This window comes from Mauremys mutica, chromosome 6, assembly GCF_020497125.1.
Source record: "Mauremys mutica isolate MM-2020 ecotype Southern chromosome 6, ASM2049712v1, whole genome shotgun sequence".
NCBI classification, from domain to species: domain Eukaryota; kingdom Metazoa; phylum Chordata; order Testudines; family Geoemydidae; genus Mauremys; species Mauremys mutica.
Window position 1 is genome coordinate 36,762,206 of NC_059077.1, and position 14,359 is coordinate 36,776,564.

The window sequence follows — 14,359 nt, forward strand, 5'->3', positions numbered from 1 at the left end:
AAGCAAGAGGTCATTGTGGCATTCTACACAGCTGGAGATAGATGAGGATGGTTAGGCTGTTGCCCCCAGAGGGAAGAAGACTGGGAGGGATTCCATATAACTAGAAGTTTCAAATCAATACCAAGTCTTGAACATGGAAACTTTGCAAGGTACTTCTCACAATCCAGCAGGTTGAAGGGAACAAAGAAGTCTATGGGGGACACATGCGGATGGCAGCTCAGCTCAACCTGTAAGAAAATCAAGCTTGCCCACACAGAGTTTTCCAGTCATCCAAGGAAGACAGACTATGCTTGTTGAAGATTCAGTACTCAAAAGAGTAGAAAGAACATTCTGCAAAAGGCAGATGGATAACAGAGCTGCTACAGCTTAGACAGACAGCTGCAGTGGCACAGGAGCCAGCAAACAGACCTGTAAACAGGGGAGTTTGCAAGGAGAGTTTGAGGGGAAGACTAAGAGAGTCAGGCTAGTGAAGGGAGTGTGTGGTGGTCTGGCAGTGTTTTGGTGCTCGGTGGGGGTTTGTATTGCTGTAGGTTGTGGTGTTTTGGTTTGGTTTGTGTTTCCTGGACTAACAAGACTTAGGTGAGGAGGCTATAACACATACAGAGGCAGCAGTGATAGTGACCCAAAAGGTGGAAGACACAATGAAGATGACTGGATGTGGAAGCTGCGGCATGTACATGATCCTGGAGGGGGTACCTGAAAAGAGTTTTGTCTGCATGAAGGGCCGCCTGATAGAGCTGATGGAAGAAAAGATCCGAGGATTGGAGATGCAGGTGGAAACTCTGGTTGAGTTTAGAAGGGGGTTCAAGCGGATGATGGAGCAAAGACACGAGGAGGCTGAAGGGAAAAGCTCAGACTTGCAGATGGAAGCGAGACCGAAGAACTCTGAGGGGAGACTGCTGGATGAGGAAAGTGGACAGTGGAAGCATGTGACTAAGAGAACCAAGTAGAGGAAAAGATGAACTAGTGAAGGAGCAATAGAGCTCAGGAACAGGTTTGCAGAGTTGGAAAATGAAGGGGCACAGCAGGTGGTTGCTGAAGGTGAGAGGGCAAGGAAGAAGAGAAGAGCAGCTAGTCCTGTAGGAAGAGGGGAAGTCAATGGAGATAACACCAAATATGAGCCCCAGGAGGATATGGGATGGGTCGCAGAGGATTGAAAGGGACAATAGGAATTGAGAGGACTTGCAGCCAGAGGCTACAGGGGATAGACTGGAGAATCACACCATCACCAGGAAAAGGCAGGTCTACGTGATTGGGGACTCCTTACTGAGAAGAATAGACAGGCCTGTAACTAGAGCTGATCCAGAGAACAGAAGGGTGTGCTGTCTCCCGGGTGCTAAGATACAGGATGTGGACCTGAGGCTGAAGAGGATCCTAACGGGAGCAGGAAAGAATCCGCTGATTGTCCTTCATGTGGGAAGAAATGATGCGGCTAGATTCTTGTTAGAACGTATCAAGGGAGACTGTGCCAGACTGGGGAAGACACTTAAGAAAATTGAGACTCAGGTGATCTTCAGTGGGATTCTGCCTGTTTCTAGAGAAGGGCAACAAAGGTGTGACAAGATTATGATGATCAACAGATGGCTCAGGCAGTGGTGCTATAAGGAGGGCTTTGGGATGTATGGCCACTGGAAAGCATTCATGGACAGAGGACTGTTCTCTCGGGATGGACTTCACCTGAGTAGGGAGGGAAATGTACTTTTAGGATGGAGGCTGGCACAACTGATTAAGAGAGCTTTAAACTAGGAATTGGGGGGAGATGGTTGAGAGATGTCCAGGTAATCTCCACGCCGGATTTTAACGTTGAGAGGGAAGAAAACGAAGTAAGAAAGGATACAGGAGAATGGACATAAGGAGGAAGGGTAGTGTAGATACCCGTCTAATGTCTGTGCCTAATCGGGTAAAGAATGTGAGAGAAGCCAAACAGCCAAAATTAAGATGTTTGTACACTGTGAGGAGCCTAGGTAACAAAATGGAGGAACTAGAGCTATTGGTGCAGGAAGTGAAACCGGATATTATAGGGATAACAGAAACATAGTGGAATAATAGTCATGACTGGAATTACGGGTATTGAAGGGTATATGCTGTTTAGGAAAGACAGAAATAAAGGCATTGGTGGTGGAGTAGCATTGTATATCAATGATGAGGTAGACTGTAAAGAAATAAGAAGTGATGTAATGGATAAGACAGAGTCTGTCTGGGCAAAAATCACATTGGGGAAGAAAGCTACTAGAGCCTCACCTGAGATAGTGCTTGGGTTGTGCTATAGACCACTGGGATCCGATTTGGATATGGCTAGAGACCTCTATAATGTTTTTAATGAAGTAAATACTAATGGGAATTGTGTGATCATGGGAGAGTTTAATTTCCCAGATATAGACTGGAGGACAAATGCTAGTAGTAGTAATAGGGCTCAGATTTTCCTAGATGCAATAGCTGATGGATTCCTTCACCAAGTAGTTGCTGAACCAACAAAAGGGGATGCCATTTTAGATTTGGTTTTGGTGAGTAGTCAGGACCTCATAGAAGAAATGGTTGTAGGGGACAACCTTGGTTCGAGTGATCATGAGCTAATGGAAGGATAAACAAAAATAGATCTGTGACTAGGGTTTTTTATTTCAAAAGGGCTAACTTTAAAACATTAAGGAAATTAGTTAGGGAAGTGGATTGGACTGAAGAACTTGGGGATCTAAAGGCAGAGGTGACCTGGATTTACTTCAAGTCAAGGTTGCAGAAACTATCAGAAGCCTGCATCCCAAGAAAGGGGAAAAAATTCATAGGCAGGAGTTGTAGACCAAGCTGGATGAGCAAGCATCTCAGAGAGGTGATTAAGAAAAAAGCAAAAAGCCTACAAGGAGTGGAGGATGGGAGGGATCAGAAGGAAAGCTACCTTATTGAGGTCAGAACATGTAGGGATAAAGTGAGAAAGGCCAAAAGCCATATAGAGTTGGACCTTGCAAAGGGAATTAAAACCAATAGTAAAAAGTTCTATAGCCATATAAATAAGAAAACAAAGAAAGAAGTGGGACTGCTAAACACTGAGGATGGAGTGGAGGTTAAGGATTAATTAGGCATGGCCCAATATCTAAACAAATACTTTGCTTCAATCTTTAATGAGGCTAATGAGGAGCTTAGGGACAATGGTAGGATGACAAATGGGAATGAGGATATGGAGGTAGATATTATCACATCTGAGGTAGAAGCCAAACTCTAACAGTTTAATGGGACTAAATCAGGGGGCCCAGATAATCTTCATCCAAGAATATTAAAGGAACTGGCACATGAAATTGCAAGCCCATTAGCAAGAATTTTTAATGAATCTGTAAACTCAGGGGTTGTACCGTACGACTGGAGAATTGCTAACATAGTTCCTATTTTTAAGAAAGGGGGGAAAAAAGTGATCCGGGTAACTATAGGCCTGTTAGTTTGACATCTGTAGTATGCAAGGTCTTGGGGAAAAAAATTTGAAGGAGAAAGTAGTTAAGGACATTGAGGTCAATGGTAATTAGGACAAAATACAACATGGTTTTACAAAAGGTAGATCATGCCAAACCAACCTGATCTCCTTCTTTGAGAAGGTAACAGATTTTTTAGATAAAGGAAACGCAGTGGATCTAATTAACCTCGATTTCAGTAAGGCATTTGATACGGTTCCACATGGGGAATTATTAGCTAAATTAGAAAAGATGGAGATCAATATGAAAATTGAAAGGTGGATAAGGAACTGGTTAAAGGGGAGACTACAATGGGTCATACTGAAAGGTGAACTGTCAGGCTGGAAGGAGGTTACTAGTGGAGTTCCTCAGGGATCGGTTTTGGGACCAATCTTATTTAATCTTTTTATTACTGACCTTAGCACAAAAAGTGGGAATGTGCTAATAAAGTTTGCGGATGACACAAAGCTGGAAGGTATTGCCAATAAAGAGAGGGACCGGGATATCCTACACGAAGATCTGGATCTTGTAAACTGGAGTAATAATAAAAGGATGAAATTTAATAGTGAAAAGTGCAAGGTCATGCATTTAGGGATTAATAACAAGATTTTTTGTTATAAACTAGGGACACATCACTTGGAAGTAACAGGAGGAGAAGGACCTCGGAGTATTGGTTGATCACAGGATGACTATGAGCCTCCAATGTGATATGGCAGTGAAAAAAGCTAATGTGGTCTTGGGATGCATCAGGCGAGGTATTTCCAGTAATAAGGAGGTGTTGGTACCATTATACAAGGCACTGGTGAGACCTCATCTGGAATATTGCATGCAGTTCTGTTCTCCCATGTTTAAGAAGGATGAATTCAAACTGGAACAGGTACAGAGAAGTGCTACTAAGATGATCCGAGGAATGGAAAACCTGTCTTACGAAAGGAAACTCAAAGAGCTTGGCTTGTTTAGCCTAACCAAAAGAAGGCTGAGGGGAGATATGATTGTTCTCTATAAATATATCAGAGGGATAAATACCAGGGAGGGAGAGGAATTACTTAAACTCAGTACCAATGTGGCCACAAGAACAAATGGATATAAACTTGCCATCAGGAAGTTTAGACTTGAAATTAGACAAAGGTTTCTAACGATCAGAGGAGTGAAGTTTTGGAATAGTCTTCCAAGGGGAGCAGTGGAGGCAAAAGACATATCTGGCTTCAAGACTAAGCTTGATACGTTTATGGAAGGGATGGTATGATGGGATAGCCTAATTTTGGTAATTAATTGATCTTTGACTATTAGCGGTAGATATGCCTAATGGCCTGTGATGGGACACTAAATAGGGTGGGATCTGAGTTACTACAGAGAATTCTTTCCTGGGTGTCTGGTTGGTGAGTCTTTCCCACATGCTCAGGGTTTAGCTGATTGCCATATTTGGGGTCGGGAAGGAATTTTCCTCCAGGGCAGATTGGCAGAGGCCTTGGGGTTTTTTTGCCTTGCTCTGCAGCATGGGGCACGGGTCACTTTCTGGAGGATTCTCTGCACCTTGAAGTCTTTAAACCACAAGTTGAGGACTTTAGTAGCTCAGACATAGGTCAGGGGTTTGTTACAGGAGTGAGTGGGTGAGATTCTGTGGCCTGCATTGTGCAGGAGGTCAGACTAGAAGATCATAATGGTCTCTTCTGACTTTAAAGTCTATGGGTCTATGAGAACAGTATGCTGCTTTCTGGAGCCACGACACCAGAAGTCTGTCCAATCTTAGTGACTTATCAAGTCATTAGGCAAGGATCCAGTGGTGATGGTTCATATTGGCACTAATGATACTGCAGCGTGGGATATCTTGCAGATAGCAGATGACTTCAGGGAACTCAGAAGTGTGCTTAAGAAGAATGTCCAAACGATCTTCTGAGACCCTTCTTGTCACATGAGCAAAGGAAGACCGAAGGTAAAAGATTCTAGAAGTGAGCCACTGGTTAAAATTAGTGTAGGGTAAGGGGGTTTGGTTTTGTAGAACATTGGTACCTCTTCTAATTAGGTGGAGGCCATCCAAACTACACAGTCCCCTCTCCCCACAGCAAAGTGGACCAATCTCCTTGGGGACAGACTGGATAGAGTAATCAGGTGGTAGTTAAAGTAGTAACGCTGAGAACAAAAGTAATCAAGGAGCCAAAGGACATGAAGAGAAGAAATTCTTGACTATGCTATACACCAACACTAGGAGCCTGTGTAACAAATGAGGAATTGGAATTGCTCATTTATAAACATAAATTTGGTCTAATTGGTATTACTCAGTAACTGGTGGGATAACTTGCACAATTATAAAGTTAAAATCAATGGTTATAACCTATTTAGGAAGGATCAAATAGGCAAAAGAGGAGAGGTAGTGATACAGTATGTAAAACATGACAATACTTGTTTCCAAGTCACTGTTAACTCAAAAGAAAATGCTATTGAATGCTTATGGTTCAATGTCTTAACAGAAAGCACAAGAGGAGTATTAGTTGATGTTTGTTACAGACCATCACTGATAGTTTGCAGATTATACAAAAATTGGGGAGTGATAAATAATTAAAAGGATTGGTCAATGATTCAGAGTGATCTGGATTGCTTGGTAAACTGGGTGTGAACAAAATATGCAATTTAATAGGCTACATATAAATGTGTACATTTAGGAACAAAGAATGTAGGGCATACTTACAAGATGAGGGATTCTCTCCTGAGAAGCAGTGACTCTGAAAAAGATTTGGGGGTTGTGATGACTAATCAGCTGATCGTGAGCTCCCAGTGTGATGCTGTGACCAAAAAAGTTAATGCAATCTTGAGATGCATGAGCAAGGGAATCCTGAGTAGGACTAGAGCAGTTATTTTACCTCTATGTATTTGGCACCAGTGTGACTGCTGCTGGAATAATGTGTCCAGTTCTGGTGCCCGTTGTTCAGGAAGGATGTTAATACATTGGAGAGGGTTTAGAGAAGAGCCACGAGAATGATTAAAGGATGCCTGATATGATAGACTCAAGAAGATCAATCTATTTTGCTTAACACTTCAGTGGCTGGAATTTGAAGCTAGACCACTTCAGACTGGAAATAAGGTGTACATTTTTAACAGTGCGGGTAATAATCATTGGGACAGTTTATCAAGGGTCATGGTGAATTCTTCATCACAGACAATTTTTAGAAAAACATCCATTCTTGATTTTAAAAATATGCTCTAGGAATTATTTTGGGGAAGTTCTATGGCCTGTGTTCTACAGGAAGTCAGACTAGATGATCACTAAGGTTCCTTCTGGCCTTGGAATCTATGAATTCATAGTTCTGTATTTTCAAAAGTAGTCACTGTATTCTTGGTGATGCTTCTTCAAGTCCTCTTTTGTGTAGTGCAGTCAGTGGTTTGTGATCAGTTTCTGCTTTGAAGCAGAAGGAGTTGACATTTTGTACACCATACCTAGCATTTCTTTTTCAGTTTGTGCATACATCTCTGTTGCTGTCATAGCCCTAAATGCACATGAGACTGGCAACCAATCAGTTTGATGACATGGTAATAGTATAGCTTCAAGCCCTTCTTTGAATGCCTCTGTAGAGAATTTGATGTCCTGCAGTGGGTCAAAAAATTGCAGCACTGGAGCTGATGTCAGAATATGCTTTAAATCATTGAACTCTCTTTTATGCTCTGGCATCCATACCCATTTGATGACCGAGACAGGGTATACCAGACCTGTTGAGGCCCCCCGCTGGAGGCCTTGTGGTCCTACCACACCTCACTCCAGTGAAGATAGGTCCTCCAGGCTCGCCTACAGACACTGCAGGGAAGCAGCCAATCAGAGCGCAGCAGGCTCAGATAAAAGGAGGTGCAGGGCCTGAACAGGTTAATTCCTGTCTTGGACCAGAGGAATAAGAAAGCGTGCTCCTTGCTGGAGCTCAAGGGAGAACCAGAAGATGGGTTCTGGTGGCATTGGCATTCAGGGAGGAAGAAGAGGAGTTGAGAACTTCAGCCCAGAAGTAAGGATGACGAGGAAGGGGCTGTGTAGGAAGCAGCCCAGGGAATGCAGCAGGAGCAACTATTAATGGAATCAGTACGTAGCTGCTGTTTATAAGGTCCCTGGGTTCGGACCCGGAATAGTGGGTGGGTCTGGGTGCCCCCTGGCCAACCACTAGCATGTTGGCCAAAGCCCCAAGAAGGGGACAAGTTTCATTTAGAAGCCCAAGCACAGCACTGGTATTTAAAGGGCTCAGGGATGAGGCTGAAGACCCTGCAGAGAGCCAATCATTTGTTGGACTTTGTTACTCCAGAAGGGGACTGAACTTGAAGGAGTGACTTGGCTGGAGAGCAAAGGCAAAGAGTCTCCTGGGAGAAAGCCCTGGGGGCACTGCTCTATACCAGGGCAGGCCAAACTTACAGCTAGCCCAGAGAGGAGCCACAGAAACCAACAAAGGCACAGTGATAGTCCTTTTTGGACCTTTGTTTTTCCAGAAGAGGTTCATCCATTTTAAACATTGTGTGACTTAGCTGGAGGGATGAGCCATTGAACACACATCCGATTTGGGGGGCCGACAGGGGGCACCGCGAGCAGAGAGAGAATGTGGGTTCATTATGTGATACAGCATGGCCAGAGGGCAGCAGGAGAGTGTTACAAGGGCGCCTTATTCCCTGTAAGGGGAAGAAAGTTTGTTATAGATTATCTAGAGCACCTGAAGCCAATTAGAGCACCTGCAGTCAGTCACATGATGATAACCCCTGCTTCAATCAGACAGTGTGGGAGTTGGAGCAGAAAGGATTGGTATTGGAGCAGAGAACAGTTTGAAGGAGTTGGAGCAGAGAACAGTTTGAAGAGAAGCAGAGGAAAGTTTGGAGGAGTGCTGCGGTGGGCTAAGAAGTCCAAGACCCTAGGTAAGGGGCACCTAGCTTGTGCAGAGGGAGGGCAGGAAGCACCCCCCCCCCCAAGCTGAAGGGCAGGAGAGGGAAGTAGCCCAGGGGAAGGAACCGCCAGTTCAAGTGGTTCACCACTATCCTCAGGGCCCAAGGGCTGGGACCTGGAGTAGAGGGCGGGCCCAGGTCCCTCCCTCTCCACTCCCCTCCTCAAAGACACTAGTGGGGCAATTAATATTCCAATTCAGGGGCAAGAAATGGTGCCCTGAACCCCCCCCCAAAGAAGAGAAAGCACGAGACCCATCATAATAGTGCCGGCAATTTGCCACAATACCTAGCCGACAGGAAGTGCTCATGAGAGGCGAGTGTGATCCGTCACAATGATCTTGTGAGGGAGATATCTTAGATGAGTTGTGCAAGGTGTATAGTTAGTATGAATTTGCTGACATAATTCAACATGCCTAGCAACATTTGAATCCCCATTTTATCTTCAGATCTCAACATGTTCAGTACTGCCTTAATCTTTGATTCATCAGGCAGAATTCTTTTTGAGGTGAGTCTCTCTCCCAAGTATATTATTCCCATTGTTTGAAATTGACATTTGGTCACATTAAGGTTATTAGCTCTCACAATTTCCAGAACTGTTTGGTATTTCCTGATGTTCAATGGCAGTGCTGCTCCAAATTATGTCATCGATGTAGCCTTTCAGTCCTGTTCGGCCATCTACCATCTGGCTTGTTGCATGGCGAAATACTTTTGGAGCTGAATATATTCTGAAATGCAGTCTCTGGAAGCAGTATCTGCCAAATGGTGTGTTGAAAGTGCAGATCTTTGAGCTCTCAGTGTCCAAGGGATCTGCCAAAATCCAGCTGATGCATCTAATTTGCTGAAGAATTTGGCTCCTGCCATCTGGGACTGTCACGGAGTGTGGGGGAGTCCGGCCCTGCACCCCTCTTCCTGGGACCCACAGTGACTCTCAGCCAGCCAGTAAAACAGAAGGTTTATTGGACAACAGGAACACAGGATACAGCAGAGCTCGTGTTCAGAGCCAGGACCCCTCACTCTGGCCTCTCTGGGGGTTCAGGGTGTCTGGATTCCAGCACAGGTTCCCCTGCAAACCCACCACCCCGGTCCCAAAACCGAAGACTGACCCCACCCTCCCCACTCAGCTCCTTTTCTTTTGTCCAGCTCCTGGGCTGAGGTGTCACCTCCCCTCCCCCAGGCCTAGCTCATGTTACAGTCTGCATACCTGCGTCTCACCTAAAATCCTCCCTGCTCTCCCATCCTCCCTGCTCTCCCATCCCCCACATAGACAGTTCCTACTCCACCACAGGGACAACAGTTCATTTCTTGTGAGTAAGTGGATGTGTATTTTAGTTCAGTGCCCGAGGGCCAGTCCATATACAGTCATAGTCCCAGTTTTTCTGTACTGTTACTAAAGTGTGAACTTGGGTTGTACATTCTTCTATTCTCCAGATGATACCATTTGGTTTGCAGCTCTTTGTCTAGCCTCTTTCTTAAGGCTTGAGGAACATTTTGTGTAGCGTGTACCACAGGTTCTGCATCTTCTCTTTACTGTATCTTGTATATTACTGGAAAGCACTCACCTCCTGAGAATAAACCGTCATATGAAATGATTAATACATTCATAACTGGTTCTATGTTGTTTTTCTGGCATACATCCTCTTTAACAAGACCAAGCACCTTACATGTGGGAAGGCCCAAGACACTTTGTTTGCTTTCCTCTGTGTACGATCACAAATTCTTGTTTATCATTTTCCCATTACATTTAAGTGTCTGTGTGCACTCACCCACTGCTGGAATTGTTCCTTCAGAATAGTCTTTCAGACACTTTTGACTTTTCCACTTTCATGTCCTCCCTACATTTCTCTATTTCACTTCTTGTTGTTCCATTTACATGTCTCAATGTCTGTCTTGGACATGTCTTTGACGTCACATATGTGCCAGCCATTTGTGCACATTTTAATTACCCAGTCTTTTGAGTTTTCTGACTCTTCGATTATTATCTTAAGAGCAGCTCTTCCTCTTCACTTGAGGAATCCCATGCGCTTTACTGTTTTTTATGCACATTTTAGCATAATGGTTGGGTTCACTGTAGTTTGTACATACTTGTCTGAATGCTAAGTGTTTCGTTGCTACATAGAATATTACATCACTGGATTTGTTTTCTGCTTTCCATGTTTCTGTCCTTGGCCAATTTCTGTGAGCTTTTCCCTTGCTGGTTTAGCTATAGTAATTTGTCCTGAGCTCTGTGCCTATCAGTAAGCTTTTTATTTGTGTTTCTGTTCGTTCTGCTGCTTGGTATGTACACAGTGCCCTTTCTAGCATCAGATCCATTGCCTAGTAACTGTTACATCACAAGACAATCTGATCTGTAATGAGAGCTTTTTAATATTACAACACTGACTTTTTAGTTTTAAGCCTGACAGACTCCTCTATTGTTTCCCCTTCGTTTTGTGTTGTCATCCTGAACATATATCTCTCATAAGTAATGTTTTTTTTCCCCTAGGGACGTAATGATCCTCAAACACTTTCATTATTTCTTCAAACCTTCTTTTCCATCACCACCATCTGTATAGAATGCATTGTGTACATTTAGGGCTTCTGTACCAGCTACCATACAATCTTTTGCTTATTCTCTGGTTTATTTGCCCCTGTAGCTTTCATATACCATTCAAATTGCTGTCTGAACCTTTTCCAAGCATAAGCAGAACTTTCCTTGATTTTTAGGGCTGGTGGGGGATTACTTGCAGTTGCATGGGCTCTGGAGTAGCCTTTGCAATGTGAACTCTCACTGGGTCTTCCAGCATGGTGTGCCTTCCACACCTGGTACATGTAGTATCTGTTGATAGACCCTTTATTAGGAACAAGAACTACACACAGAAAAGAGGTAACAAAACTTCCTACTGCTCTGTGTAGCTGCAGCCTGTGGCTGCCTTGCCCTGGGCTTCTTTTGTTCCTGCCGCAGCAGGAAGTGTGTCACTGGGGAAACCGGAGACTGCATTTAGCATGTAGAGGAAGCATTATATCTATATGCTTTCTAGGGGACTTACTGTATGGCTCAGGGAGGAACTGGGTGGTTGGGGTGTGTGTGGAAGAGGGACCTAGGTTGGTGGAATGGAGCTAGGGAGTGGAAAGCAGGGACTTTGGTGTGGCAGGAACCTGATGAGGAGGAATGGGAATGGAGGGAACCCAGACCCTGCCATGGGGTGGGGGGCACACAGCAACCTTTGCAAGGGGGAGACTACGCAGGAGCCTGGTCTGAGGGGGCCGCACAGAAACTTCAGCATGGGTAGAGGGGAGAATGGGGCACACACAGGATCTCTGCCAGGGGTGGAAGAGAGGAATAGGTTTGCCTCACAGCCCCTGCCATGGAAGGGGATGGAGCACAATGGTATGGGGAGAGGAAAACACAAAACCACTGGCATGTGGCAGAGGGGGGAATGAGGGGGACACACAGAGCTCTAGGCATGGGATGGGTGGGGGGAGTTTCAGGGAGTCTGTGAAACAGAGAGGGATGGGAGGGTGGCATACAGGGAGCTTGTGGGAGGGACTGGATTGATGCAAGGAGCTCCTGTTGGGTGCAATGCACTTGGCCTACAGAAGCTATGAACTGTGCAACCCCATACTGAGTACTGTATTTTGACCTGGTTATTGGAATATTTACTGAATGACTACATTGGATTAAATCAACAGGACTATTGGGAAACAAACATGACTCGAGATAAGATAGCCCTCAACAAACTCTTGGGAATTGTTACAAAACACCTGAGACAATGCACGGGCCTTTTGCTTTGATGCTCTAGGTTGGCCCCTGTAGAGTACACCAAACTGGGTTTGGGCATCAGGTCCAAGCATGTGAGCTGAGAGAACAAAGAGCTTTGTCTGCCTTTAAAGATAGCTCTTGCCCTAAGTCCCTCAAGGATGTGGTATGTCTACACTGCAATGAAACATCTGCAGACCATGTCAGCTGAGTCGGACCCAAGGTGCTCAGACTACGGGGCGGATTAATTGCAGTGTAGCCGTTTGAGGACCCTCTCCCACGTGAGAGAGGCCTGGGCTCCAGCCTGAGCCTGAACATCTACTGTGTAATTAAACTGCCCCGAAGCCTGAGCCCCACGAGCCCGAGTCAGCTGACCCAGGCCAGCCAGGTGTTTAATTGTAGTGTAGACATACCCTAAGATTCCAGAGGTTGGGGTGTCTGAGAAGTTAGACATACTAGGTCTTCATGTTAAGGATGGTAGGACTTCAGGTAAGACAGGCTTGCACGTAGTTCTTGTGTTGTTATTTTTAAAAAACTTTCTGATGTTATGCTTTGTTCCAGTGGTTAAGAATAAACAATATTTTGTTTTAAGAAGGCTATTTTGAGTCACAGTAATCCACTCGTCACAAGTTCCTTCGGGTAAGAACTGTAGGTACCGAACCCAGGCATACTTGTTTGGATAAGCATGGTTGATGTGCAGGGTACTGCACCCCAGGGAGAATCATGTGATTTCACCCCAGGAGAATTGAAGGAACAAAGCCTGATACCTCGGGGGATGTGCTCAGAGAGACCAAAGGGGGGTTGGAAATGCAGCTAGCCCTGTAATCATAACATCTGCCACAGAATGCGCCAGATTCTGCTACTTGTACTCGCCAGTGGGACTATTTGTAGAGCAAGGGTACTACCTCAGCATGATAAAGGTTTCAGAATCCCATCATACATCCTATTTGTCACATTTTCATGAGTAATTTATAAATTTTTGGACTTTAACACTTTAGTCATATCCAGGAATTCTCTCCAATGTGGTGTAAAGCTATTGATCATGCCCACTGCTGGAGAGTCGTTTTGTTGTTTTCTCTGGGTGAAATTCACCATTGTGCAGAGAGCTTCACAAAAGGCTTGAGCCCTCCTTTGAAGATTTATGTAGTGCATAGGCCTTGTTCATGCTCTCTAAACTGAAAGGGTGAATTTTACCAACTAGGGTTTTGGGCAAAGGCAAATAACTGCTTAAAAATTAAATACTGTATTTTTGAGGAATTTGGTATTATGGTTTCCTGCAAATGGTTGCTGTATGCGGCTGTGCCTTTTGTGCATTCATAATATCTCTGAGGTGTAAGAAATATTTCCCTTCTTTGAAATATTTTAATATGTTTTGCAGCTTGGCTTAGAAAAAGAAGAAAGGATCCACCCACAATGGAGGTAAGAGCTGCACTGCCTTGTCAATTGTAAATCCAGTTTAACTAGACCTATTAGTTTTCTTGGTCTGATCCGTCAAATCATTTTAGAGAGAGAATGTAAATAGTGCTGCCTGCCTATTTTGTTTTATGTAAATGATATACAGTAGAGATATAAACTCTTTTAGAATTTTATAGTACAGTGTTAATGTCAGAGTGTGGAAGTAGAAATGAAATTCCTGAGTTGTTATATATATCTGTTTCTTACATAGAATTTCTCAGAATTAAGTTACATTGTGATGTCGGGATAAGTAATTGTGGTCATTCAGAAACGTCTAAATAAGTGAATTCCAAAATGGTTATTATGAATAATTTTTATAAAAAAATCAGACCCTCTATATCCTAGTATGGTTTTTTTCATGCCAAATGACATTAAAGTGCAGGCTTCAAAGCCAATTGCCAGCATATTAATGAGAACAGAAAAAGATATTGCATTAACATTTTACAATGCTAATGAGATGGGCTTTTTGCAGTCCTGACTTTTTTTCAAAAGTGCTTTCTAATGGAATAAAGCTGTGAAATATTGCTTACTCTTTCATACTGACAAATGTGCAAAGAATGGAGCAATTCTGACTGTTAAGGCCAGAAAAAACAAACCTGAATTTGACACACAGTTTTATTAAAACCCAGCACTTAGCAATGAAACTATAGACTTAAAAATGAGTAATCACTAAAGGCTCAATCCAAACAGACTGTGTCATTAAGTTGAGCTCTATTGACTTCAGTGACGCTATGTTGTTGTACATTAGCTGAGGATCTGGCCCTATATCTGTGACCTCCTGAACTGCACAACCTAGCAGGTTACCCACCTTGGCTGCACATTAAGGTGACGT

General features: G+C 43.9%; 1 protein-coding gene across 1 annotated transcript in view; it reads left to right on the top strand.

Annotated features, from left to right (window-relative positions):
• NDUFAF2 (NADH:ubiquinone oxidoreductase complex assembly factor 2) overlaps positions 1-14,359 on the top strand; it is a 122,655-nt gene that overhangs the window by 84,762 nt on the left and 23,534 nt on the right. The window contains exon 3 of the mRNA XM_045020242.1: positions 13,451-13,491. Within this exon, the coding sequence (XP_044876177.1) occupies positions 13,451-13,491 (41 nt within the window). The remainder of the gene's footprint in view (positions 1-13,450; positions 13,492-14,359) is intronic.